Consider the following 27,356-nt stretch of genomic DNA (forward strand, 5'->3'; position numbering starts at 1 on the left):
GTACTAGCCCCGCCCACCCACCTCCCATTTTTGCAGAGGATTATGTCATTTGCCAAAATCAGTCTTGTCTTATCAAATACTAGCATTTTGGCAAGTAACATATCTTTTGAGAAAATAGGGGGCGGGTGGGTGGGGCTAGTACTTACAAAGAAAAGACTTATTTTGGCAAATAACATATCCTTTGACAAAATAGGGGGTGGGTGGGCGGGGCTAGTACTTGATAAGATAATACTGATTTTGGCAGATGCCATACCCTCTAAGGAAATAGAGGGCGGGTGGGCGGGTTTAGTATTTGCTAAGATAAAACTGATTTTGCCTCTATTGTTCTTCTAAAAACTTGTTAAATTTAAAAGGTGTTACATTGCAAATCTCTATAGAAACGAGTTAAATTCCTAAATCTGATTGGGTGTTTATTTTTCATGTTTCATTCTACTTCAGGAGCGAGGGAAGCTCTGTTGAAACAACTTTAAACCAATTTTTTCGTACTGTAGAAGTCATGACAGGTCGAAGAAATATGAAAGTGACAATTCAGTCGATGGACTCGCATAATCCGACAAATCCAGGTATTTAAAAAATATATAAAATTTGATTTTACCAGTTCCGTTTTGTGATAACCGCTCTAAAGTAAAAATCAGAGGCATAAATAACATTCCTTGTCTTTCAGCACTAGGTAATAACCATCTGAAGCTCAAGTCGTCACTTATGTTTATACATCGAAAGAATGTCACGTAGAAATTAGTTTGATTTGATTGAGTTTGTCTTCTCAAAACAGGACTAAAAAATCTACAGAGAGACTGCTTTTTTCGTAATGTGTAAAAGGTCAGGTCACCAATCATCTCTTACACTACTATAACTACGTCACAAAATTTTATTGAATGCAAAAATAACGTATTGGAAATATTGGCCGCACAGACGTACATGACGCTCGAATGAATGTCGTTAATAAAGAAAATGAAGAGCAAATCGTCCACGATTGAACCTTGCCTAGCACCAGAACTGAGATTTGTTTTAACGGACTCGCTACACCCAACTGTTGAACTCTCAAAATCAAATTAATTTTATAAAATTATTTTCATCGTTGCTAACGTGTTCATCGACGGAAAAGCTGTAATAACCCAAAACCCCTACGAATCCACCAATCATTTCCGATTTATGTAGTATTAAAGCCACTCAACAAAGAATTTTTTTCCTAATAGCCACTCTGATTGGCGTACGATTTTGCCGGCACTTCACCTTTTCGCTTTGAGCGCTAAATTCCCGTCATGACGTCCGTACAATTGAAACGTTTCCGAAACAACAGTTATTCTTCATCTCCGAAAGCCCCCGGCCCGTCGCCGCAAAAGAAGACGTAAAAAGACAACACCTCGTAACTTTCTCCCGAAGAAATTAAATACGATGCCACGGGATGTTGATACAAGTCTGCCGGGCCCGCTAAATTGATGTATTTACCAACTTGTACTTGTGAATAAATGAATAATAATAAATAACCTGCCACAGTCCGTTGTGAAAAATAAATCCGAAGCGTAAAAAATTCTCGCGCTTAGAAACGTGTCGTCCCTTCAGGTGTCCGACGTACCATGTGCACATCGCCAAACAATCAACCTGATGTTTTTATTTACCGACTAACTGTACAAATCATAAGACAAATGTGCTCAATATTGGAGAGCCGCCACTTATCGCGCTACTAAATACCGTAAACCGAAAAAAATTGATTGACTGAAATTCCACTACCTGTTTTCTCGAAGAAATTTCGAAATTTTCTCGGAGTTGATGGATTTTCGCGAGCTTACCCCCCGGCTGCGGTCGACGCGATTTACGGTACTGTTAGGAGGTGTACCGGCGACCTTCGATAAGGAGATGTTATCCAGCGAAGCAATTAAAGGATTGGCCGTGTTATTAGGCCGTCATCCGTGAGGTGTTGGAGATGACGATGTCAGAGGTTCCATCAAGCATCGCGGGTCACACGTCAAAGAACTATCGACGATGTGTAATTAATTGCATTGTGCATGCATCTCACACACATTTTCCTTTTGGTCAATCGACCATCAATCATCGGTAAATAAACAGTTCGAAAGACAATCGAGAGCTTGTGCATGCGCGGGCACGGGCGAATTGTTACGAAACGCCGCATCAGCGCGATAATAAGAAGAAAAGGGAAGAATGCATGGTGGGTTAAGCAAACGCGCTAATGATCGACGTAAACTAATCAATTTTCTGATTTAAAAAAAGTCTGTTTCGCAATATCGACTCTTGTGAACGGGACATTTCTTGCTGCATTGTTTGTTTACGAATTTCAATGTAAACTATTTTTAATATTAAAAGTAAATGTGTAGTTGTGATAGTTTGGAATATTTGTACCAGATGTAGTTAAAACTGAGTTAGAAAGATGTGTCGATGAAACGTTCACAATAACGTCCTTCAACACCACTGGCAGCGCATTTTCCTCTGTAAAAAATTCTCTGCTACTGCTGCGTTCTTACGAAGAGAATCATAAACTTAATCTCCAAGGACGGTAGTTGATCTCCAGATTCCGTGGATTTTTAGATGTGGTTGAGCGCTACAAATAGTGACCAACGAGCGTCTAAAAGAGTGCGTGGTGTATTATATACGATTGTGCGGTATATATATTTCTCTAATTTGTAAAGAATAACTAAATAAATGAAATCTTTATTTTAGGAACTCCTCAAGGAAAGAAGCTTCTTGCTAATAAACTAATAACATATTCCTGCATGAGTAATTTATGAATTTTTGGAAAAAATTCAACATTGCATTTAACTTTGAATTTGCAAAAACCGAATGCTGTGAAATGCATGTTAAATCGTTAATCGAAATTTGTCCGTTATCTTATATTTTTGCCGAATTTTTTCAAATTTATGAGTAATTTTGGGAAAAAACTGAGTTGAATTAATCAATCAGTCCTTTCCTGTGCGTTGGGGGACACAAAATTAATCAAATTTCAGTTTCTTTAAACGCTGATGCTTGTAATCTGAACGTGCTAATAGTCGAATTCGGTACATTTTTCCCCGTTATTTTATAAAGTTTTAAACAAGCGGAATTTGTTGGATTATCCTTCAAGGATGAGAGTCAGTCACCCCATTTTCTCGAGAATGTGAGAAAACGCACATCTTTATAGTGATAAAATAAGAATTATAATATTCATAACATTTTGTTCGATTGTGTTTTAATTAATAATTTTAATCCTCTGTTTTGAAAAGACAAACTTATTCAAATCAATAGAGAAATATGTATTTTGCAATTACCCTCCGCCCCTCTGTCTAACAACAAATGAAAAATTTATCACAATTGAGATCGGGGCGGGTGTGTGGGGCTTAATCTTTGTTTCTTTTTTTTTAATATTTAGAATTCTCTTTCAACAACAGGATAGTTAAACATATTGTCAGTTGCTTGTCTGCAAAAGAAGACTTCGTATATTAAGAAAAAATGGACAAAATATAAGCCCCGCCCACCCACCCCCTCTCGATTGTGATGAATATTTTATTCATCGTGAGCTAAAGGGCGAAGTTTAGCTGCAAAATCCTCATTTTTCTGCAAGAAATTACCATATGAAATATGTTTTTTAGAAGGTAGAATTTGTTAGAGAAATATTGATGTTACGATTAAACTCCGCCCTTCGATCTGATTAGGAATGAAAACCTCATCACAACTGAGATCTGGCCAGGTGGGTGGGGCTTAATCTTTGTTTTTTTTTTTAATATGTAGAATTCTCTTTCAACAACTGGATAGATAAATATGTTTTCAGTTTCTTGTTGGGAAAAGAAGAAATGGACAAAATATAAGCCCCGCCCACCCACCCCTTCTCAATTGTGATGAATATTTTATTCATTGTGAGCTAAAGGGCGTAATTTAGCTGCAAAATCCTCATTTCTCTACAACAAATTACCGTATGAAATATGTTTTTAAAAGGGTAGAATTTTTTAGAGAAATATTGATGTTACAATTAAACTCCGCCTTGCGGTTTGATTACGAATGGAAACCTCATCACAATTGAGATCTGGGCGGGTGGGTGGGGTTAATTTTTGTTTTTTGTTTTTAATATATAGAGTTTCAACAACAGGATAGTTAAACATATTGTCAGTTTCTTGTCGGCAAAAGAAGATTTCGTATATTAAGAAAAAATCGACAAAATATAAGCCCCACCCACCCATCCCTTCTCAAATGTGGTGAATATTTTATTCATCGTGAGCTGAAGGGCGGAGTTTAGCTGCAAAATCCTCATTTCTCTACAATAAATTACCATATCAAATATGTTTTTAAAAGGGTAGAAATTTTTAGAGAAATATTGATGTTACAATTAAACTCCGCCCTTCGGTCTGATTAGGAATGAAAACGTCATCACAATTGAAATCCGAGCGGGTGGGTGGGGCTTAATTTCTGTTTTTTTTTAATATATCAAGTTTTTTTCAACAACAGGATAGTGCAACATATTGTCAGTTTCTTGTCGGCACAAGAAGACTTCGTATATTAAGAAAAAAATGGACCAAATATAAGCCCCGCCCACCCACCCATTCTCAATTGTGATGAATACTTTATTCATCGTGAGCTGAAGGGCGGAGTTTAGTTGCAAAATTCTTATTTCTTTACAAGAAATTACCATATGAAATATGTTTTTCTAAGGGTAGAATTTTCTGGAGAAATAATATGTTTTAATTAAACTCCGCCCTCGTCTGATTAGGAATGAAAAACTTATCACAATTGAGATCGAGGCGGGTGGGTGGGGCTGAATCTTTTTTTTTCAAATTTGTTTTTTCAGCAAAGAACATTGATATTATAATAAAGAACATAAAATCAATCTATTATTCAATCATTTTGGACTGTACTCTTAATGTAAGGCACGTAGAATAACTCATACTTTCTCCTTTTTTCTGAAAAACTACGAAATGAAAAACTGAAAAACCTAAAAATTGAAAAATTAAAAATTCAAACGTCCAAAAGTTGGAAAATCAGAAAACTAGAAAATTTAAAAATGGAAACTCGTAGAGATATCGTAAAATTAAAGAAAAAAAAACCGGAAAATTGAAAAATTGCAAATTGAAAAATTGACGAAACCAAAAATTGAAAAAACAAAAAATTATAAAATCGGAACACTGAAAAATTGTAAAAATAAAGAAAACAGAAAACTGAAATGAAAAATTGCAAATTGAAAACTAAAAATTGAAAACTCGAGAAACTCAAATCGAAAAATTGCAAAATCTAGAAATTGAATTGAAAATTTGAAAAATTGAAAAATTAAATTTAAACTTCAAAACTAGAAAAAATTAAGGAAAAAAAAAGAAAAATTGTTATCGTTATTTACGCCACTGAATTTTACTTTATAGAGGTTATCAGAAAACAAAAATCGCAAAAAAATGATAATTTTTCAGGGTAGTCGGATTTATTTGACTGCACTTCAGGGCGAGAAAAGTTCTGTTGAAATAACCTTCGACCAATTTTTTTACTAGCTTTCTTTTTCTTGGTAACGTCATTAAAATTCCAAAAACATCATTTTTTCAAAACGCCAATGTCGCCGAAAAACTGAAAATAATAATAGTAATAATAATACCCAAACCGAATCCGTATACAATTTCTCCCCATGTCCTCAATCCGACACTGTTTGTGAGTCTTTCAGGTAATTTATTAAAAAAGTTATGCCAGTTTTTGGATAAATTATAAAATTCATTCTGGAGTTTGAAACGAGACTTAATTAATAAATTTTTTTATTCAAAATTTTAGACCAACTGGTTTTGTTAAAATAGATCTACAGTTTCACAAGAATCAGTTCAGTGGTTTCGGAGATTATCTATGTAATAAAAATACCAGCAGACCGAAGATCTACTTTTTCAAGTAAGACGGACACACGGCAGACAGACAGACAGACAGACCGACAGACAGGCAGACCTAAAATCAGTACGTAGTTACAATAAAATTAAGCACGATTATTTTGATTTTGATTAAGAAAGCATTTTTAATTTTTCGATAAAGTCCGTCGACTGCTGGCTTTTTATTTGATGGTAATAAATAAAATGTGTGAATTTATGTAGCACGTAAAAATGAACTTTTACGATTATCAGGTAGAACAAATTTATAACAACGAATTTGCTCTAAATAGATAAATATTAACACGTCGACCACTACTCACTCGAACGAACTTAACTTTCCCAAAATAAAGAAAATTTAATAAACCGAATACTTGTCTGATCGTTTCCTTAACCACAACGACGAAAGAAACGTGACCAAATTTGCACTCTTGACAGTCATGATATGTTCCAGACACCTACTCGACTCTAACCAAACATTACAACATTATCATTTTATCAGTGCACTTAAGTATTTTGGTAAAAAAACGCTATAACGCAGGTCGTAAAGCCGAATATCGTCTCAGGGCCAAACAATTCCATTAAATTGATCAGGCAATTTTTAGAAATAAACCTACTTGTCTGATCGGAGTTTAAGTCAGCTTAAGTCCGGCGTGAACTCCCCACCTCAATTTTTTTACAAAAAAAAGTGAAATAGAGAGTTCAGATTTGTCGTTATCTACATATAGAAGCGCTTTGAACACAACGTAAACATAATTTCTATCTTTATTGTACTTTAAGCCTCAAAGTTGTCTATTTTTAACCGTAAATTGACACAGTTTCAATAATTCGCCAACAGTCGGTCTTATCTCTCACCTTGCGATAACCGAAATCCGCATTCCCGCCCCTAGTGAAGCGGGCGCGTCGCGACGCCTACACGTGGCGCCCCTCTCCGGCAGAAAGCGACACCACCGCCCCCACCCCTCCGCGAAAAACTCTCAAAACTTAATTAATTCGCCTCTCGCGATTTCCTTATGAATGATAATCGCTCGTAAAAAGTTGTCCGCTTGTTTCGGTTGTTTGTCGCCGTCTGCGTGCCGTCTCCGGGTTCGGGCGGCGGGGTGTTCGGGCCAGTCTGGGGGGCTTTCGTCGTGGGCGGCGGTCGCGGCGGCTTCGGTCCGTCCGAGCGCGAAAATCCGGGCCGGAATGAGCGCGCGTGTGGCGCGAAAGCTCGCTCCGGAGCGCTCCGGTGAGCATCCGGAGAGCCAGCGGGCAAAGCCCCCACTCCGGGTGATGTATGTGCGCAGCAGCATCCCTTCCTATGGGGTGAGCACGGCCGGTGGCTAGTGAGTGGCCTGCCCGACTCCGGCCGAGGCGAGCCGACGCGGACCGACCCAGAAACGGCCGAAAGCTGTCCGCGAGCACGACGACACACGCGTTCGGACCATTGGCCACTCAGCATCTCTGGTCCAGGACCGGACAGCATGGTCACTCCCGAGCCGAGCCAGTGACAGTGCGGTGCAGTGACGTGCAGTGACATGAGACATAGCCTCTGAACGAAACCATCGCCAACATGAGAATCAAGATGCCAGCAGTGCGTATAGCGCAAGGTGAGTCAGTCGTCGGCGACGATGGTTTTAGCGCGAAAAAACGCGCCGCGCCGCCCCGCCACGTGATGCCGCTTTTTAATTAGGAAGGGCGGCGGGGGCGACGACTAATAACAAAAACTTATAATGATTTTTGCCGACGAAGCTTGCGCAACTTTTTCGCGGAGAGGGCCTCAGTCGTCTTGAGGTGGCCGCACAAGGCGCACTCAAAAAACCGAAAAAGACGAGCGCACGACGACGCGAAAGCTCCAAGGAAAGCTCGCGAAAGTGCCCAAAATGCAGTGTCGTCGCGGAAGACGTGCGGACGAGTGCCCAAAAATGCGACAGTGCAGGAGTCGCAGCAGGAAACGACGAAGCTCGGCTTGACGCGAAAAAGCTTTTCGAACTACACACACGCTCAACCACGAAACAGCTAATTCGGAACTGGCTAAACGCGAGAGAAATTCGCGACGTTGGCGGATTTTGGATTTTTGCTTTCCGGAAATACACCTGTCATGATCCCCGAAGCTCCAAAAGCTCAACGCGCGCTTCCAAAATACACCTGTTTTATGTAAACAAGCGAATTTGTCACTAATCATATGGCGAATTGTATTATACAAAACAATGCTAATCGCGCGACTAAACACAAAAACATAATAATAGAAAAGCGCAACGTGTCGGTGATAAACTTGATCAAAACGACAAGTGTAAAAATATAGTGTCACAAAATTAGAAAATTTTCACTTACATTTCGTCTACAATTATTTCGAAAATAATATGAAAGATATTTTATTGTTGCAAGACAAACGAGTGCTTAGATGACGCTACAAAACTGAAATTACCGTTACTCTAACGCGTCGCACAAAATTTTGGCAATTTTGCATTCGTTTCTGTTTATTCCAGTCAGTGTTTCTTGCCGAAAACTATTCGGTTTTTTAAAAAATAAACGTCGCGCGATAAGCCTTAACATGGTTCTATTGAATATTTAAAGGACATTATTTTAAAAATAATGTATTGATAACGGTAAAAATAATGTGGTGGATATAATTGTGCTTTTAGCTTCAAGAATAATATTCCAAGGAACATAAAATGGTAATTTCGGTTGCATAGTGGTGCAAAAATTAGAGTTAGCTCTTTTTCGTGCTCTTATATAAAACATGTTTTTTAGTTTGCATTTATCTCTATTAAGTCGTTGTATTTTCGTCACATTCTTTCGTAATTTCCTGCTATAAACTGTTCTAGAGACGAAAAATTATCGCCACAATTACGGCTTCTAATTATGTCGTTGTTATATTGAATTTGCTTAATAAACTCCAATTTAATTTTTGTCCTAAATGTCAGTTTTGTTTGTCGTCGACTTCAAACCGGAGCTGGAGATAAATTCTAAATTTCTCAATTTCTCAAATTGCGCCTTATATTATAATTATGTGTATAATTTTGTACGAAAGGTTTTTCTAAAGTACCTATAGAAAGGTGTAAAGGTTCTATAAACTGAAATCATCCTTTGCAGGAACGCGGTATTGAAAGAAAATATCCCGAAGTCGTGCGTCTTCAAACCGAATCTATATTCTTATTGTGATTTTCACAAAAAAGTTTAAGCAAATTTTAATCATTAACGACTTTCAAAAAAAATTTGCAGGAATGCGGAAAATCTGAAATTGGAAGCAAATCAAATATCTAAAATTTTCATTCCCCGTCACTTAGATATTTCATTTATAATTTCCTCTGTTTTGTCTTACCTCAATCGCTCACTTCCGCCCTTATCTAATCACTTCGCTTCGCAGAAACCAAAATAAAATAAAAAAAACCGCAGCGGTTACTCGTCCACAATAGCCAATCACTGACCGTTGACCACACCGTGCGAACCAAAGGGTTTATAGCCCTCAAGTCGTTCAAGCCCTTGGTCAGCAAAAAATAAGACACAGGTAGACGCGCGTGTTGAGCTATTAAAAGAGGATCCACCTCGAATTAACATGTTAAGTGGCATTCGCGTGTCTCAGACCCTCCGCACACGAACACTTCTTTGTTTTGTTTTTCCGTAAATTCTGTGTCCGAGGGGAGAGCGGTCAAGCGTGAATTTTATCACTTTTGCGGTTTTCGCCGTTTTGTAATCGCTATTTCCGGCGGGGGAGGGGAGGCTCACACCCCCGTGTTGCTCTATTAGGCGTCAGAGGGCACTAGGTGTCTGTTGCGAGGGCGGAATGAAAAGGTTGGGGCTTTCTGCGGGTGTTGCAGGAATTGGGGTGTGCAGCTTGTGGGCGGCGGGGCGGATTTTCGAAAGTTTATTAAAAAATTTTGACTGTTCGTTGTTCAAAAAATTTATTGCAGGAATGGATACAACAGGATTGTTTCATAGATTAAGTACTCCTGCAACTATTCTTTTTAAACAGGAAATTTTACTTAAAATTAGCTTCAATTTGAGGATATTTTGTTTCAAAATTTAAGTAGGTAATCATTTTACGTCAGTAGTGAATTTAATTTGTTTTATCTTTGATCGCCACCGCTGCAGAAATGTTTTATTTAGCAGGATTATTTTATTTGAAAAGTGTTTAAAAGCTGACACCTGTAATAACTTTTAATCGGCCGGAATATTTTAATGAAAGAAGCTATAATTGAAAAATATTCTGATGGTTTCTTAAAATGAGGCTTTCACTACCTCTGCAATCATTCTCTTCTAGCAGGAATATTTGTCTGAAAAATATTTGAATTTAAAAATTCTTTACTTGAACATTTCGGAAGTGAGTGAAATGACTTAAAAACGCGAAAATTTAATAAAAGGTATTCTGTTGAATGCATATTGACAAAGAATTACACGTTAATTATTCCTGTATCATTTTTATCCAGTGGTAATTTATACTGGAAAACATTTACAAATAAAGAATATTCTGCTCTCAAATTTAGAGATTTTTTAGTTGCAAATTAATTAAAAAATTGCGTTGTAAAAAATCCTTAGCAGATAGTTACTCTTGCAGGAATACTTGATTCAGCAGGATGAATTTATACAATAGTTTTAAAGAATGCCAACCAATTTTTTCTGATATCAATCTAGTGCAGCAAGAATAACGCGAAAAAAAAACAATATCTAAAAATGCAGCAGGAAATATAGATTCAAAAATTACAAATTTTGAAAATTATTCGTAGGCTAAGAGAAATTGTTTAGAAAGGCGACTCTGCTTCCCAGTAAATTGATTGCTTATCGCCGCAGGAATTTGTACTTAGTAAAAATAAGCCAAACACTTCGTCGAAATCTAAAGAAATTGCAGGAATTTTTCTACCTTGCAGTAATTATTGTTTGAAGAAAATAAAATCCTGCGATCGTACGTCTCGTTTAAAAATATGTTGGTTTTGTTTGTCCGTTTTGGTTGTAAAAATCGGCTAAGCAGGACTGTGTGCGTCTGAAATTTTGCTTCTCCTGCAGAATCCTGCTCTTTTCGTGAGGGGTTAATTTGGGGCAGCGGCGCGTATTTAAGCGGGTTGTGTGCACACCTGGTAATACCAATATTGATATAACATTAACTTCTCACCTTTGGTAGTGTTTGTACGTTGGGCTTTTTGTCACTAATTGACCAACAAATTGTTTGAGTTCAGTGCTGGATAAACACGGGCAAAAAGTGGACTTTCGTTTGACTTTCCCGAGTCGATAGAGTATTTCAGCCTCCCTTATTAAATCGTACGCAGTAGTCGGACGTGATAATGTAATTTTTAACTTTATAGCCTCCGAACGCTTAAGTGTCGGCGTGAAATTTCTAAAGTAATTCTACACAATCTATGCAGTGAGTATTTTATAGTCGACATAAAACGGATGTTAGTGTCGATTAATTACAATCAATTCCGTAGAGGTCCACGGAAAGCGTCGGCAAAACGGGCCGACCACCCAAATCCGAAACACGACGAGTCGAAAAAATGATTTATTATTTTCGCCGCGAGTCGGTAATGAGGATTTTAATTTATGAAGCGGGAGCCAACAGGTAGTTACTTAAAGGTTAAGAGTGTTAAACGCATTTAGTTTAAGAATAATGGCTTGTATTTTCATAATCCTACTAAATAGGCTCGAACCCGTTCCGAACCGTCGCAGGAATGTGCCATATTTACCGACGAAAACTACCTAATTGCTGCAAGTAACGGTAAGTTTTCGTGGGTTGCGACACCAGAACGACATTCATAAATCTGCCGAGAATTATCTGCAAATATTGGCACACGTTGTCAAAATTGCAGGAATCGCACGTTACTCATATCACATGATGCAGGAATTGCGACTTATCAGCGATACCTTGAAGCGGCGAAAACAAAAAATTGATTTTATCAGTGCGTATTTGTGGAGGCTAGATAGGGAAAGATATTGTGGACATTGGCTTAAGTGGAATATTACGCACACGTAATCCCAGGAACGCGACGGCCGAAGCTGCAAAGAAAAAATATTTTTCGATTTTCGTCCGGAATCTTCGAAACCCGACATCGAAATTTCTAACCATCGTCGACTTTTCTCCAACTCACCTCCCATAAACCATCCACTCATTTTGCAACCCGCCAACCTCCAAAACAAAGATTATCTCAAGAATTCCATCTAAAGAAATGTCAAGCCATCACTGCTAATTTAATAGGACACACATACATGATACCATTTGACATTTACCTCCACGTGACCTTTACGGTAATGTTTGTATCTCCTCCACGAAAAAAAGATACCCAAATTTCGATAAACAAAAACAATGTGAAAGTATAAAACCACAAATTGCCGAAAATCATGACCACCTGTCACCTCCGGACTTACATAAGCATATGATCTAGGCCAAGACTCAGTTTTCCTCGTTTCGGACCAAATAAGCGGTTACCCATGATGGGATACCGAGCATAAATCGAATTTTTTAACGTCGTGCACACTTCCTTACGTAACCCAAGTGACGAAACTGCGGGTCTTTTGTTCTGTATTTTGAATCGTCGATGAGGCAGTGGCGTAACGTGGAGCTGGGCTGCAACGACGCTGCTTTTTCGGCCATTTAAAAATGGCGCCGCGTTTCCTATTCGGTCACGCTTTTTTCGAGCGGTGGCAATTTTCCGGCCGGCGTTAGAAAGCCGATCCAGGGCCGTTCCAGCTGCGGTAATTAAGCGGCAATTTCTTGCGCAACATTGCTTGACATTTGTGACATCCTGATAGTTCGTCACATAACTGGACAAAGCGCTCTCTCGGCGTCAACGGAGCTACGCTTGCAAGTACGACATCCACCGGAGCGAAACAGTCCGGAAGAGCGATTTTCTTCTTGGACTCCGACCCGGAGGTCGCCGTAAATAGCAGGAGGAAACGGGGAAAAAACGCGGCCAGTGGTTAACGCCGATTTTACGCCACCTGCGTCGATAGCAGCGGTCGTCCCGAGCTAACCTTAAGAATATGGCAAATGTCAGGGGGTCGTTTGGCCAGCGTGAAGCCATGACTCGATATTTATCGTTGCGGTTTCGCGGATTTATCGCACGAGGAACGGCGAAAAATGGCACGACGGAACGGGGAATAACGACACTGCCGTGCCGTCGACGTCGGGGGTTTTAGGGGGGCGAGCGAGGCGAGCTACATTCGCGTATATACCAACACCCAAATGTATAAAATCTTAAAATATTTATAGGTTGACAATAGGACTGATAAAGACTCTTAAAGATTCACCGATTTCTACACTCACCAGGTTCTATAACTGCCGTATTGAAGGAAATATTTTTCCTGACAATCTTAAAATTGACATTGTTAGCGAATTATGGAAAAGGCATTGTAAGTAATTTAGTGAAAACAAAATTTTCGAAGTTAGGTTTTTCAAATATTGCGCCAAAATATCTTATACCAATTAAAACAGAGTTGGTAGAAATAGTCACGATACGGCAACAACGCTTGTCAAAAGGAGGTACTCGCTGTGATTTGCTGTCACTGTCGTCAGTGTCTTGGTTGAAATTTGAAAAGTTTCTTAGGTTATGTTTACATTTGACAAGCACGTGCATTTTTACGATGTTGCCACATTTCAGTCTGTGACGTCACAAACCGTACGTCCTTGTTTAAAAATGAAATAAAGTTTAAACACGTTTTAAATAATTATTGTTAATAAACTTATTATATGAAATTTTCTACGGACATCGATTAATGACATTGTCGTCCAAAAATTAAACCCTGAAATCTACAACTTTAAGATTCATGTAAGCAGCCTATTATAGAGAATATTGCAAAAGATAAAGATATTCATTTTTTCATGTTTATTGGTTTATTTATTTTAAAGCAGTGATAATCACGATGAGAAAATAAGAAAACAAATTTAAGGTTAACAAAATTAAAATCATCAGGGAAAAATAACTGCTGCCAATGGGAGGTTTTATAGATAGAACAGGAACGGCCTTCCTTTTTTCTTGTTTCTCCCGAAGAAATTTCGGTTCGTCTGGGTCGGATTAGCTCAATCTGGCCCGATCTGCCCCCGTCCCCATAAAAATTAATTAAGACCGTTAAAGATTTACATCGGGGTTTATGGGATGAGGCGATAAAACATCGATTCAATTCGGACAAGACATTAAAATAAAACGAAAGAGATTTATACATTAATAAAAGTGGGAAACACGAATCCGTAAGGTTGGTCAGTACTGACATTTTTAATGGAGTCGTAAATGTTATTGCGTAAGTGCTTTGAGGCGGTTCCGTGCAAAAATAAACAGGTTAAGGAAAATATTTTAATGGTAATTCGAATGCATGGAGCATCCGCTTTATTGTTGAAGACTAAATAAGTGCTACATTATATTTGCCAATAAACAACAAGACGAGAGCGAATTATGGTGAAGAAGCGTCGGGGCTGGTTTTATGGCTCCTTGCGTAAAACGTGCATACCGCGAGGAGAAGTGGACAAGCTTATTTTTACACCGACATCATCTGGGTATTCCTTAATCAACACAAAGAGCTGCTAACTGCCGCAGAGTCAACACAATTATGCATTTTCTGTCCTCACGACCATCACAGGGGTCGAGCCACAAAGCCCCCAAACCGACGTTAATTTCGATGCCGGCCAAACCGTAAAAGGACCCAAAACACCCGTTATTGTGCCGAATACACCCGTAAACAGATCAATGGGCATGGACAGGTTGGCTGACCATTGTCCCGGCAAGTGTTCAATACGCGTTTGACCCTTTCTTGGTTCATCTAGAGCGTGGGAGTCTAGGGATTTCCACATTTACAACACCTTGCAACGCTCGTGTTTACAAGGTACAACAGCTACCGTTAGAGGTCGCGTTATCTATAAATCACGCATCCTAATTGTTCGTATATCATACCTGACGGAATGACTTATGGCATGCAAAAATGGCTGCGTCCATACGCGGGAGGTCGCGATACAGGGTGGCGCGGAAAATGCACACGCAGAACGTCGCAATCACCAAAAATATGCGCCGGCCGTTCCAGGTTTATTTCAGCGGACGCTTGATTGATGCCTTGACGGCTTATAACAAACACAAATTCAGAATAGATCGGATTTTTTAAATTTTGGGAGAGCGAGGAGCGGTTTAGGCGTTCGCTGGCGAGCACTGGGCTAAATATAGGCTTTGCAATGATGGGTTTTTTACCACACAGACACAACGTTCTAAAAATACGGGGCTCTTCTGCCGTGACCTTGAAATGGAAGGCTAATTATAGGCTGAATGTGACGGCCAGGAGCCGACGCTTTCGGCTACGAGAATAAAGCCATCAAATTTTGACAACGACATTTTATTTATGATTTTTACACAGATTTCGAGTTAGATTTATAAGTCTGGTAAAACGTAACCTTTAAACACGACTAATAGGGCTAAGGTTTCTAAAATCATCAAAAATTTAAATTAATTGGGCGCAGAGCGAAGCTCGGGACGCGTTTTGTGTATGCTTTATTGCAATTAAATCTAGTGTTTAATAATAGACTTCGAAAAGTCCTTTTTGAATTGATATGTGGTGGCGAGCGAAGCGAGCTGTATTTGCGTAATACGACTATAAAAAATGAAAAATGTGTTGGATGTGAACTTGGCCTACAAATGCGGCTGCGAATAGGTGTTATCACGGTTTTACAGTGTTTGTTTTTTTAGTAAAAAATCGTGCTATTTCGATAAAAACAATGATAGAGCGGCTTATCGATTCAGCAACAGTACCGATTGTGTCTAGGTTTCTTAATATTTTTTTGTTTTTAATTATCGAAAATGCCGATATGCATCTGATAAGTGGTCCCCAATGTCTCATATGGTTGTTTTCATTGCTAAATTTATTAAAAATGAGTTCGCGACCTCTTTAAAATTGAAATGATAATGTACCTTGTAGTTCGTTGTTTCAGACAACAAAAATTATTATTTAGCGCTATCTAACAATAGTAAAGTACTCTTCATTAATAGTATCTTGTTGGTCCAAAGTTTAGCTCGAAATTTCCGAGGTTGTCCATCTCGTAAAAATTTCGTGAATTTTAAGACGTGTCTTCCAGTTCGCCTTCTGCCTTTTAAGCCCCCGCCAGCGGGCCTATTTTTACATTTATGAGTAATTAACGCCTTGACATTCCCAACCATCCCCAGCTCTTCTAAAATTATCCTCCGCCGCCCTTAAACATGGCGGCATATTAATTACCGACCGGCCTGTACATGCTCTCTCTCCAAAAATAAATTAATTAACCCCCGCCGCCTCGTTAGTGGCGGTGACCATGATTTTTCCGCAGACATGAAAGGGTTGCATCGCGTTTTGTTGGCAACTTTTAATTTGAGCAAGTATGGTTTTCCAGTATCAATGCGTCCCATTCAAACCAAACATGTAGTTAATTATTTTCACCGGAATATACGGGCATTTGTTCTGAATAAAGGCATGAAACCATCACAATTTGCTTGTAAATTTGTTCGGTCCTCGCAATTCTAAACAAGGCATATCTAAGCCTATTCTCATCGACTCGGAGATTCACAGTGCTACTCCGACCATCAATTAGATCAAAATCAGAGATCGATATCTCGCTGCAGTAGCGTTTGTTAAGCACGACGGCAATAAAGCATGGTCTCAACTTTGAGCCTCAATTAAGACGGTGCTTATTTCGGGCCAGTTAAAAATAGCCCCCTCCTGGCCCTGTCCAATATTTTTCGACTTAAGGCGGCGCGCCAGCCCGAGAGGGTGGCTCGAGGTCCTTCAACTCCCCCACGCGAGACGCTTATTTTTAATATTTCGGATGCACCTCCGATTCAAAATTGAATTGCTTAATAAGCCACGAAATTACGAAACAAAACGAGAAAAACTGGAACAATGCGACTTCATTTGCATGCAGCATCCGTTTTCTGTTTTTCCTGAATCTTAAAAGCGACATTTGCATATCCAGCGACCTTAAAAAACCGATGATGTCCAGCTTAATTGATGTCAAGAGGAGACGGCTCGTGGGGGGTCCGCCTGTCGAACAAAAGGGAATTCGGTTTTTACTTCTTCGACAACCACCACCAGCAAATCTGATTTACCTTTATTACAAGAGAACGATTTTGACTTTCTTGCTTCCTTGGCGACGTGGACTGAGGTACTTTGGTCGCGATTTGGAGTTGGCTCCCTTGCCACTTATCAAATCTTGATCCGTCATGTCCTCCAGTAAGTAAAATTTCCGCAAACCGGTTAAAACCGGTCCCCGCGACAAAACACTGATAAGCCTAATCTGATCCTCATTCTCGTCCGCAGTTTAGTTACTTTAGAATTTCCTCCGTGCTCGAAATTTCTTTCTTTTCTTTTGTTGGGGTCGCCGGAAAGACGATCCTGGACGCACGTGCCAGACGCCGCGTCCGAGTCCTTAGTAAAAATCAATGGGGTAGTTTGCATCCGCCACCCTCTACGTATCCGGATTTTAATTATTCTGATGGAGACTTAAGCCGGCCCCAGGTAGAATTGCGGAATTTTTATTACGCAGCAATTACGAAATTGTTCAGGTCGAAATAAATTAGGTGGAGTTTGTTTAGTAATAACGTACACATGGCCGCTGCTTTTTATCTTATCGGTACGTCCTGAGCGGGCACGGTTTTTATCTTAGGTAAATATTGTTCACCTATATAGCGTTTTGTCGAAAACCGACGTGGAGAGGTTGGACGTTACGGACTATGGGCAGGAGCGATAAACCCGAAAAATAAAAAACACCCTTTGGAAGTTTTCGAAAAAACCGTACACTAAATTGTAACAACGGTAGAGATAATAATGCTGCGAAGAATGAAGAAGATGTAGGCCGCTTCGCAGTTCCGCACTTTGCCCAGTCCATCCGGTGGTTAAATTAGTTAAAGAAAAACGTAACAGTTACCCAAAAACTTGTGGTTGAAGCCACCTCGCCCAGATCGCGTTTTCTTCCTGGTTATCCCTCACGCTTTCTTCCTTCCGTCCCAGTGCTGCGGCTTAATTTTCCAGCCGAATTACCATCAGTATGCATAAACGGCAACCGGGAAGCGTTATTTGGTGCTCCGGTGGGTGACCAGCGCTCGATTTTTTGCGTGTCTTCGTTCACAGAAACAGTTTCTAAAGCTGGTGAAATTTTCTAGTCCGTCGCTGTTTCCTGCTGGCTGCCGGTTTTAATGGTCTTTTCGTTTTGTGACCGCAAATAGGCGTGCTGCACACTTGACCACGAGTCAACTCGGTGGCCGCACTCGACTTTATCTCACCAAATACCGGGAATTATCCCATAACCCGACTTTATTTCTTTAGCCATATAACTTTTATACCTCATGCAATTTTCCACGGCGCAGCCACAAAAACCTTAATTATCGGCGATGGGCGCAAGGAGTTACGACGCTGCAACCATCTGATTCCGCGCCGGACGTGTAGGTGAGGTTTATGGGATGGGAAGCATGGGACGATGGGTGTCATCGCCTATCACGCTGCTTCGTTAGTTTACAAAAAAACGATATTGTTGAACAGGAAGGAAGAATGTAGATAATTGGGGATGTCGCAATGACCACAACTTTAAGAAGTTCCTAAAGCCGAACAAACGGTTATGAAAACGGCCGTTCGGAGTTCGGGATTATTGTGAAAATTCCAGCGTCTCGTTCTTTGTTCGTACACAAATCTCGACTTTTCCCACTCCATTTCCAGCACCCGCCAAATAAATTTCCTTCGAGGCTCCTCAACCCTTACCCTCGTATGCACATAACTTTTCTCCATCACTTATTCACAGCAGTGGACACATCTCGCTCTGAAAATCTAAGTGAATTACCGTGTCCGTTCATTATTAACAGTCCGACATTCTCATTTATTTACGAGAGCTGACCGGATCCTCCTTTCTTGCGATCACATACGGCGACATTGTCGCATGACCCAATCGAGCAGTGGGCCCCCATTGCGACATTGTGATTACCGCCATCTTGTATTGCGAAAACGCGTATTAATAACGTCCCTTCGAACAACGAACGAGAGCCCGCCGAGGAAGTAATTCTGCTTTACGGGTGATTTTTTTCGGCGATTTTCCGCCAAGTTGTAAGTTTGGTCTTCTGTCTTGCGAGCCGGAGTTATAGCGAGATTCTATTAAAAGTTTTTAGCTGTGCCATGAAATATCGGATTACTAATGATATGCGGCGGTACCGGAGAAGTCCGGCGAGTTATGACGCTGTTTGATCGTTTATTTATTAGATTCCATCGGCCGGAAAGTGATTAATTATTATCTCGCGATGGTATAAGCAGCGTCTAATCATTTTTATCGGTGCGGCAATTTACTCCTCCCCGAATCTAATCAATATGTCTAATTGACACGTCAACAAGGGGAAACGCGATGGCCAACAGCTGCGAATTTTTCTCCTCGCGGCGAAACCAAATTTTTACAAATTGTATAATCACAGTTAAACTTTCGTACCCACTCCACACATTCAGTCCACTGGATCATTTTTTTCGTGTCTCGTTATTCCATTCATCATCCGCGAACTTGCTCCTTTTTGCCACGCTTGGGCGTCGAGAATCGAAATAAAAGCGCGCAAACCAACCAGATTTAATTAACAAACTGGGAAAATCCACCTTTGATGTACCCACCACGTGATGACCCATTTGCTAATAAAAACCGGTGAAACCGTAATCGCATCCATCTCTCTCCTTTGATCTCTTTCGATGTCCAGATAACATTGAGTCCCAAGAGCAGATGTGGGTGTTGTGTGGGAATTTCGCTGAACCCTTCTGCCTTCACAATGCCTCTCTGTTTGCCCCGATACCTCCAGATTCGTCATGTTTACGAAATGAAAAACGATCCGCGTAAATGAGCGCGGATTCGCGGCGATTTTCATTAGAAACGGCGGGGTACGGGATATGGAAATCGGCGCGGCGAGACGACGCGATTTTATTTAGAAACCGAGGATCGAAGAACGGTTTTTATTCGTACACAAAGGAAAGAGTTGGGATGGGTGAATAGAGCAGTGGTCAGATCGTTCTCAAAGATTTGACAACTGGACCATTCACAGGTCAGAGATTCCAGTGCAAGGTGTTCGATAGTATCGCTGCGTTCCCACGTAAAATAATCGCATTGTCGGTTATCTTAACATACATGTGTGAGTCTCGTGATAACGAGCGGAAGAGGACAAAGGAGACACTCGGAGAGGTTTCACAAATTTCGTAAAAAAGAGACGGGGTCATGGGGGGCCGGTTTGAAAATTAGCAAAACAGGAAAAGTGCTTATGAACAAATTAATTGCTTATTTCGAAAATTCTTAACCGTTGCGGGATAATATACTGTACAGTTTTTTACGGCATTTCTACGATACGGAATGAGCCCAGAAATCACATAAACTATGGTTGGAAAATAAATTTTAAATCTTCTTTCAAGAACTGACACAACGACATAATTGGTCAGAGTGGTAAATCATACCGGAGTTTTCTCTTTATTGTTCGATATCCATGTTTTGGGCAAAACTTATCACAACATGAAGGTTTTATTAGAGGTAATTCAGCCATTGTGTGTTAATGGGGCATGAATGGAATATTAGGAAGCTTCACAAAAATTCTGTTTGTGCCCTCGGGGTAGTTGCTCTGCAGCTGAACATTACGTCAAGCGTAACTGGGAAACAAAAGAAATGTACGAAAAGACAACAAGGCATTCCTTTCCAAGATGTTTTTTCACCCTTTATATAAATAAACTAGAACTAATGAAACTCTTTGCCAAAAACATAGCCAAAATCAACTCTAAAGTTTGACAAGTAATCAAATGGTAACTCCAGTTGTTCACACTTTGGCTTGTTTTCGTAAAAAAGTATGATAAAGCACCTTATAATAAAGAAAAAACAAAGTGTGGAGTGAAATGTACTATTTTAGTTTCAACTAATTTCCCCTGTTTTAGTATTATATATACATATTTAACTTTATAAGATATTTTTAGCCGTAAACATTTGCTTTTAATTTTATTGAGATTAAAACTTGTAATATTTTTAATCACTCCTGCATGTGTGATTCATGAATCCGTATCTAATTTTCACCCTAGACATCCATTTTTGGATCCGTCGGCCGACTCTCTACTTTTACGTTTTCCTGATCTTTCATTACTAGGGGTAGTAGAAAGAAATAGGTCTTCCGTTTCCATCCGTCTGTCTGTCTGTCTGTCCGTCTGTCTCCCGTTCTGATTTTTAGTAGATAGATAATCTCCGAAAGTACTGGGCGATTGTTTTTAAATTTTATATTTATATTAAGAATATCATGTAGATAATAAAACGCTAACGAAAATTTGTCTAATCATCGCCATCAATAATGTGATGACATCATTTCAAAATTGTACATAGCAAATGGGTTTTAAATTGTATAAAATAACATAGATCTACAGATATAGTTTATGACTCCGTATTGGGTTTTTACCCAAAACTTCAAGATTTTTGGAAAAAATCAAAATTGTAAAACAACATATTGCAATTTAATTTTGAATCTGCCAAACTGAATAGTTTGAAATCTTACAGATGTTTTAAATTTAGGGCAAATATAATAATTTTTTAATCAAAATATATTAGCTTGTACCCTCCAAAAAACCGATGACGTCATCTCAAAATTTATTTTGCCGTTGAAAATCCTATCCAAAATGTGCAAAATATGACCAGTGTGTGCTTTATCACTGCATTCATATCTTTTAAATTTGCTTAAACAGGGTGACTCAAAAAAATTAATGAACGCGTGAGTTTATTGAATTGATTTAATCAGGAACTGCAAAACCGCATCCTTTGAAACCTTGGAGATGTTTTAAATGGTAATTTTTTTTATCAAAATGTATTTGCTCATCCCCACTAAAAAAATGATGATGTCACCTCAAAATAATGCTAAATATACCCGAACTTAAATGTGAAAACTATGAAAAATATTCATAATCGTAATCCATTTTTTGGAAAGTTTAGACCACTTATGCTAATATCATCTCGCTTTCTTCTAGATCGTTAGAATCGCCGGATTATTGAATCATTAAATCCCTAAAAACTCTGTAATTTTAAAATCTTCAGAATATGAAATATTCCGTATATTTTTAGAATATTTAGAACTTAGTGTTTTGGGATGTACTGGATCTGTGGTATTTTCAGAAACTTTAAAATATTTTTAAATCTTCTACAAGTTTTAGGATCTCTAAAATATAGTGCCTAGAATCTTTAGAATGTTCACAATATGTGGAATCTCTAGGAACTCTATCATCTTTAGAATTTCTAGGAGCTGTCTCTGAGATTTTTGATATATTTGGCATATCTACAGGATCTCCACATTCTTCAGGACCTCTATGATTTCTAGGACGCACGAATATTTTGTATTTGTGGGATGTTAAGGTCTGTAGGATCTTTCTAGGTTTTTACTATCTTCTCAAGCTCTGTAGGATCTTAAAATTTCGGAATCTTTTAGAAATATCAAAATCTCTCATATCTTTGAAGTCTCTAGAACTTTTAGAATCTTTATAATATTTACCGAATAAATCGTATCTAAAATGTCCAAAATATGATGAGTCTATATTTGTAATTTATCACTCCATTCACAGTTTCTGAATTTTCTTATACAGGGTGACTCAAAAAAATTAATGAATGCGTGAATTTATTTTATTGATTTAATCAGGAACTGCAAAACTCAATCCTTTAAAATCTTGGAGATGTTTTAAAGTTATCATAAACATTGTAAATTTTTGATCAAAATGTATCTTCTCATCTCATCTAGAAAAATTCATGACGTCACCTCAAATTTTTGAGAGAATAACTCCTATCTTAAATGTGCAAAATATGATGAGTTTATACTAGTGATTTATTTTTAATATATAATTAATATTTTTCTAATTTGCTCATACAGGCTGTCTCAGAAAAATTAATGACTGAAAAAATATCCAATCAGATTTAGGAATTTAACGCGTTACTATGGAAATATGCAATTTAACACATTTTAAATTTAACAAGATTTTACAATTTTCATAGGGGCAAAATCAGTGTTATCTTAGCAAGTGCTAGCCCCGCCCACCCGCCCTCTATTTTTTCTAAAAGTATGGCATTTGCCAAAATCAGTCTTATCTTAGCAAGTACTAGCCCCACCCACCCACCCTCTATTTTTTCAGAGGGTATGGCGTCTGCAAAAATCAGTCTTATCTGAGCAAGTGATAACCCCGCCCACCCGTCCTCTATTTTTTCAGAGAATATAGCATTTGCCAAAATCAGTCTTATCTTACCAAGTACTAGCCCCGCCCACCCACCCTCTATTTTCTCAGGGGGTATGGCGTCTGCCAAAATCAGTCTTATCTGAGCAAGTTCTAGCCCCGCCCACCCGCCCCTATTTTATCACAGTATAGCTCTCTAGGATAGTTCTAGCAAGTACTACCTTCTGAGAAAATAAAGGGTGGGTGGGACTAGTATTTGCTAACATATGTCTTATTTTGGCAAATGACATATCCTTTGAGAAAATAGGGGGCGGGTGGGCGGGGCTAGTACTTGCTAAGATAAGACTGATTTTGGCAAATAACATATCTTCTGAGAAAATGGGGGCGGGTGGGCGGGGCTTGTACTTGATAAGATAAGACTGATTTTGGCAGATGACCTATCCTTTGAGAAAACAGGGGCGGGTGGGCGGGCCTAGTATTTGTTAAGATAAAACTGATTTTGCCCCTATTAATCTTGTAAAATTTCCATAGTAACGAGTTAAATTCCTAAATTTACCCGAGATATGCAAAATATGATGAGTTTTTTCTTGTGATTTATCATTGCATTCATATTTTTTAAAATTGCTTATACAGATGGCTCATAAAAAATTAAAGATTGTGTCAATTGTTATTTTTAGTATTACACTGCACCAATGCAAGTTGATATACGTGTCCTTGCAAAAATGTTGATGACGTCATCACAAAATTCTGTAAAGTAAAAACTGAACTCAAAAATTCTGGATATATGTATTTCAGTGTGCTTTAGGTGCGAGGGAAGTTCTGTCGAAACAGCTTTCGACTAATTTTTTAGTAGCTTTGTTTTCTTAGTAGCATCGTCAAAATTCCAAAAACATCACTTTTTCAAAACGCCAATGTCGCCGGAAAAACTGAAAATAATAATAGTAATAAATAGAGAGCGGATTTTATGAAATTTGCATATCCGTTATTTTTTGCATATAAGTCTTGATATTTAATATGTGAACGAATCATGCTAATTAAAAATGAATACAGCTATAAAAAAATTGCATATTTGCATATATTTGCCTTCTGCTGCATATTTCACAGAACGGGTGCATATTTTGCATTTTTATCAATTTTTGTGCTAATTTGAAAAAAAAAATTATTGTCATTCTATCGGAATTTATCTAGAAAGACGAAATTTTATGAATCATATTGCAAATATTGTCCTGAGCTTGAAATAACTAGAAAAGGTTTGGGTTTTATGGTAGTTTGGAGACACCACTAGGTGTTAGCCATCCTTCCAGGTAAATTCGCGCCCTAATTACTTTTGGAAATACCGTTCATTCCCACTATTTTGTTCGTTAGTTAAGTGTATTAATGGTACGTTTAGTGGTGATCGAAGGGACGTTATACTATTATTTTTCATCGTGAGTTTGTACTGAAAGCATTTAAAGGGATACAGGTGTATCAATATGTCGAAGATCACTCAAATTAATGTATGGATTAAATCTTTTCCTGAACTTCTTCAAAACGAACTGTGTTTTGTCGCGCCTGCCCTAAACCGGTAAGCATTTTTACATCTGTGGACGTAGTACGCAGTTTTTCTATTTACAAATACATTTACTTTAGAATCACCGGAAAAACTTTTTGTTAGAATATTTCGAAAAATATCTAAAAATAAATTGTTACCAAAATAGTAATTAATAAATTATAGTGGATTACTACTATTTTTTAATTTGATCTGTTTATATTTATTTTTTAGTATAAGAATATTATCTTTAAAAACGTGATTTATGTGTTAGTGTAATTAGTAGTAATTAAACACTTTGCAATGCGATTTATGTATTTTTTGTAATAAAACGTAAGCTCGGGAAACCTGTTTTTGAATTTTATAAATAAATTTAGTTCGCTTATTAAGCTTTTTTTTTAATTTTTGGAGCATATGCAACTGCATATCTGTGCATATATTAAGAAAGTTACTGCATATTTGCATAAATTTGGTGCATATCATATGATCATATTTCTAAAAATTTTGCTGCATATTTTCCGCTCTCTAGTAATAAATCAGTGGACGTAAAAGCGTCTGGATGAGTCCACTTGCAAATTTGGGGGAGGAAATTCTAGTGGTCGGTTGCGTTCGGCGTTCTAGGCTGAGATTCCTTCGTGGTTTGACCTATTATACATATACAGGGTGTCTCAGCTAAAATCGGCACCCACTCTTCCAGAATATTTCAATAACGACAAATTTCTGTTGGATGTTATATTGTGATGACAACATTCAATGAGAAAGTCCTATCTTTTACGCTTGTAGGTACAATTTTATACGAATTACCTAAATATATTATTGATTTATTGTTTTGAGAAAACTAAACATACTTGAAAAAAAAACAATAATAAAGTTGTTATCTCCTGCGGTAAACACGTCTAATTTGATCAAGATTAAGTAAGCGAAGTTGCTAACCGAAATTTTAGGCCAACAATAACAATAATATTTTAATCAATAAATTAAGAATATTATCTTGGGCTGCTTTTGGTACGAGTTTTCTTTTTTTTTAAATTAGAGCTCCCAGGCTCATAATCCGTTACCTAAGAAGTGCTTCCCTAATTTGGTCCTATATCGAAATCGGCAGCCTCCGGTGCCCTTGGCCCTACCCCCTATATTCGGGGTGAGGTCCCCACTACCCTCTTGCGCTACCTGTGCCAGTCGGTGATCAGCATCCGCGAAGGTACCTCGCGCCCATGAGCCACCATGACGGTCGAGCTCCTGCTGAAAATGCAACTGTTTTGGAAATATTTCAAAGGTGAGTGCTCCGCTCCATCGAATTACCATTAATTTCCCGAATAAAATATAGCGTTTCGGGGCCATTAAGCGCAGCCCTCTTGATTGGAAATAGTAGCCTTGCGATGTCCTGATTAAGCCGAGGACTCGTATATCCAGCACATAATGTCCAGATACCGCTTCTAAAAGCGTACGAGTGGCTATACTCGGCGTCACTTTATTGGCCCTCCGGGTGACAAATGAAGATCGGGTCGCGACATTAACTACCGGCGGCGAGGTGTTTTGCACTTTTCGCGAAATAAACGCTAGGTTTGCGAATGGCCACGGTGACGGCGCCGAAAATAAACGTGGTGTTGGATGTGGCGCAGATGAAAGGAGTGGATGGGTCACGCTGTATATGTTTGATCGGAGATTTTGACGTTAATTTAGAGAGTGAGTAAAACGGGTAAACAACTTCGGTTGAGTAAACTACTTAGTTTGAAAAATACTTCATAATCTTTGATGTAGCCTTGAGGGCTTAGCTTTATCAGTTTTGTGCAATAAACATTCCGCATGACATGAAAACAATCACATGGAAGGTGTTGTGGCGATTTTGCCAAAGTAGGAGCGGCCGAAGTTCGGTTCTAAGGATCCTAGACCACCTAAACGGTTTTTTATTTATTACTCACTTAACTTTGATAATGATAATCTTATATTTTTTGTACACTTATATTTATTTAATAGCACTTGTGATCAACAAGTTTTTAGTTCAAAGTTTGTAGTTAGCCACAAAATTGTGTGTCATTGTAGGCGTGTGATTACTGGTAGGGTAGAACTTTTAAGTAGATTCATTTTTTTTTAAGAAATACATACGAGTTCAAACTTGTTTCTCAGATAGGTTAACCCCTTTTAATACGGACCTATTTTCTTTAATTTTATTATCATAATGATGTTTTTATTTTAGGTTTCTATTCTCCGGTTTTTTGGTTTTTGAATATTTTTATATTTTTATTTATTTGTTAATTTACGTTTTTTTTTTGCCAAACATTAAGTTTCCGTTTACTTAATATTTTGTGTTGTTTATTTAATGCTATCTACATTTTTTCCTATATCTTCAAACCTCCTTAATATTAAATCATCAGATGTAAGTTTAAGCCTGGGGTTTAAACATCTCACGTGTTCTCACAAAGTTTTTGACCTCTGTTTATTTATCAGATATTCAAAAAGGTGGAAAAATTGATTCCTATATTGCTTCTGACAAAATTTTCGTCAGAACCCCTTATTTTTCCAAACCGAAATTAGGTTAATTTAGGAGTGTATCCGTCGAAGTCAACCATCCCAACCCTGAAAGTGCCTAAATGTCACAATTCCTCGTCCGCCAGCTTGTTTGTATCGAGGGCTCCGAGTCAACGGGGTTGTTTGTCCATCGCCCCTCCAGGGCCGGCTGCGCCCACCACCATGTCCTTTAATCGAATTTATTTATTGCGTTATCCGTTCCGGCGATATGTGACAAGGTGGCCCCAAATGCGATTACTGACCACCTCCTGGCGCGAAAAAAGCACAAATCCATTTACGTGCGCTTCACGATTCCGTCGTGACACTTCTTCGGATGTGGTATTGTTTTGGCGTTAATCAATATTTCTCTTAAGGAAAACGCGGAGAACAAAAACCGCCCTTTTTAG

The 27,356-nt window shown here is 38.5% G+C and overlaps 1 protein-coding gene and 1 long non-coding RNA gene across 4 annotated transcripts in view; one reads left to right on the forward strand and one right to left on the reverse strand.

Annotated features, from left to right (window-relative positions):
• The first annotated feature begins 6,654 nt into the window (after positions 1-6,654).
• The window catches only part of LOC135124703 (B-cell lymphoma/leukemia 11A), a 31,936-nt gene continuing 11,234 nt past the window's right edge, over positions 6,655-27,356 (forward strand). For 2 of the 3 annotated variants that reach the window (XM_064049933.1, XM_064049936.1), the window contains exon 1: positions 6,655-7,402. In XM_064049933.1, coding sequence (XP_063906003.1) covers positions 7,366-7,402 — 37 coding nt within the window. In that variant the 5' untranslated portion in view covers positions 6,655-7,365. Of the gene's footprint in view, positions 7,403-25,627; positions 25,718-27,356 lie in introns of those variants that run through there. The other variant, XM_064049931.1, reaches the window with a different exon arrangement.
• Positions 25,250-26,159, reverse strand: LOC135124743 (uncharacterized). The gene is made up of 2 exons (XR_010279826.1): positions 25,744-26,159; positions 25,250-25,695 (listed from the first exon to the last, which is right to left on the reverse strand). It is a non-coding gene; the product is annotated as an uncharacterized LOC135124743 (long non-coding RNA).

Source organism: Zophobas morio, unplaced genomic scaffold, assembly GCF_036711695.1.
Source record: "Zophobas morio isolate AGI-343-1 ecotype UQ-CSIRO unplaced genomic scaffold, CSIRO_AGI_Zmor_V1 ptg000002l, whole genome shotgun sequence".
NCBI lineage: Eukaryota > Metazoa > Arthropoda > Insecta > Coleoptera > Tenebrionidae > Zophobas > Zophobas morio.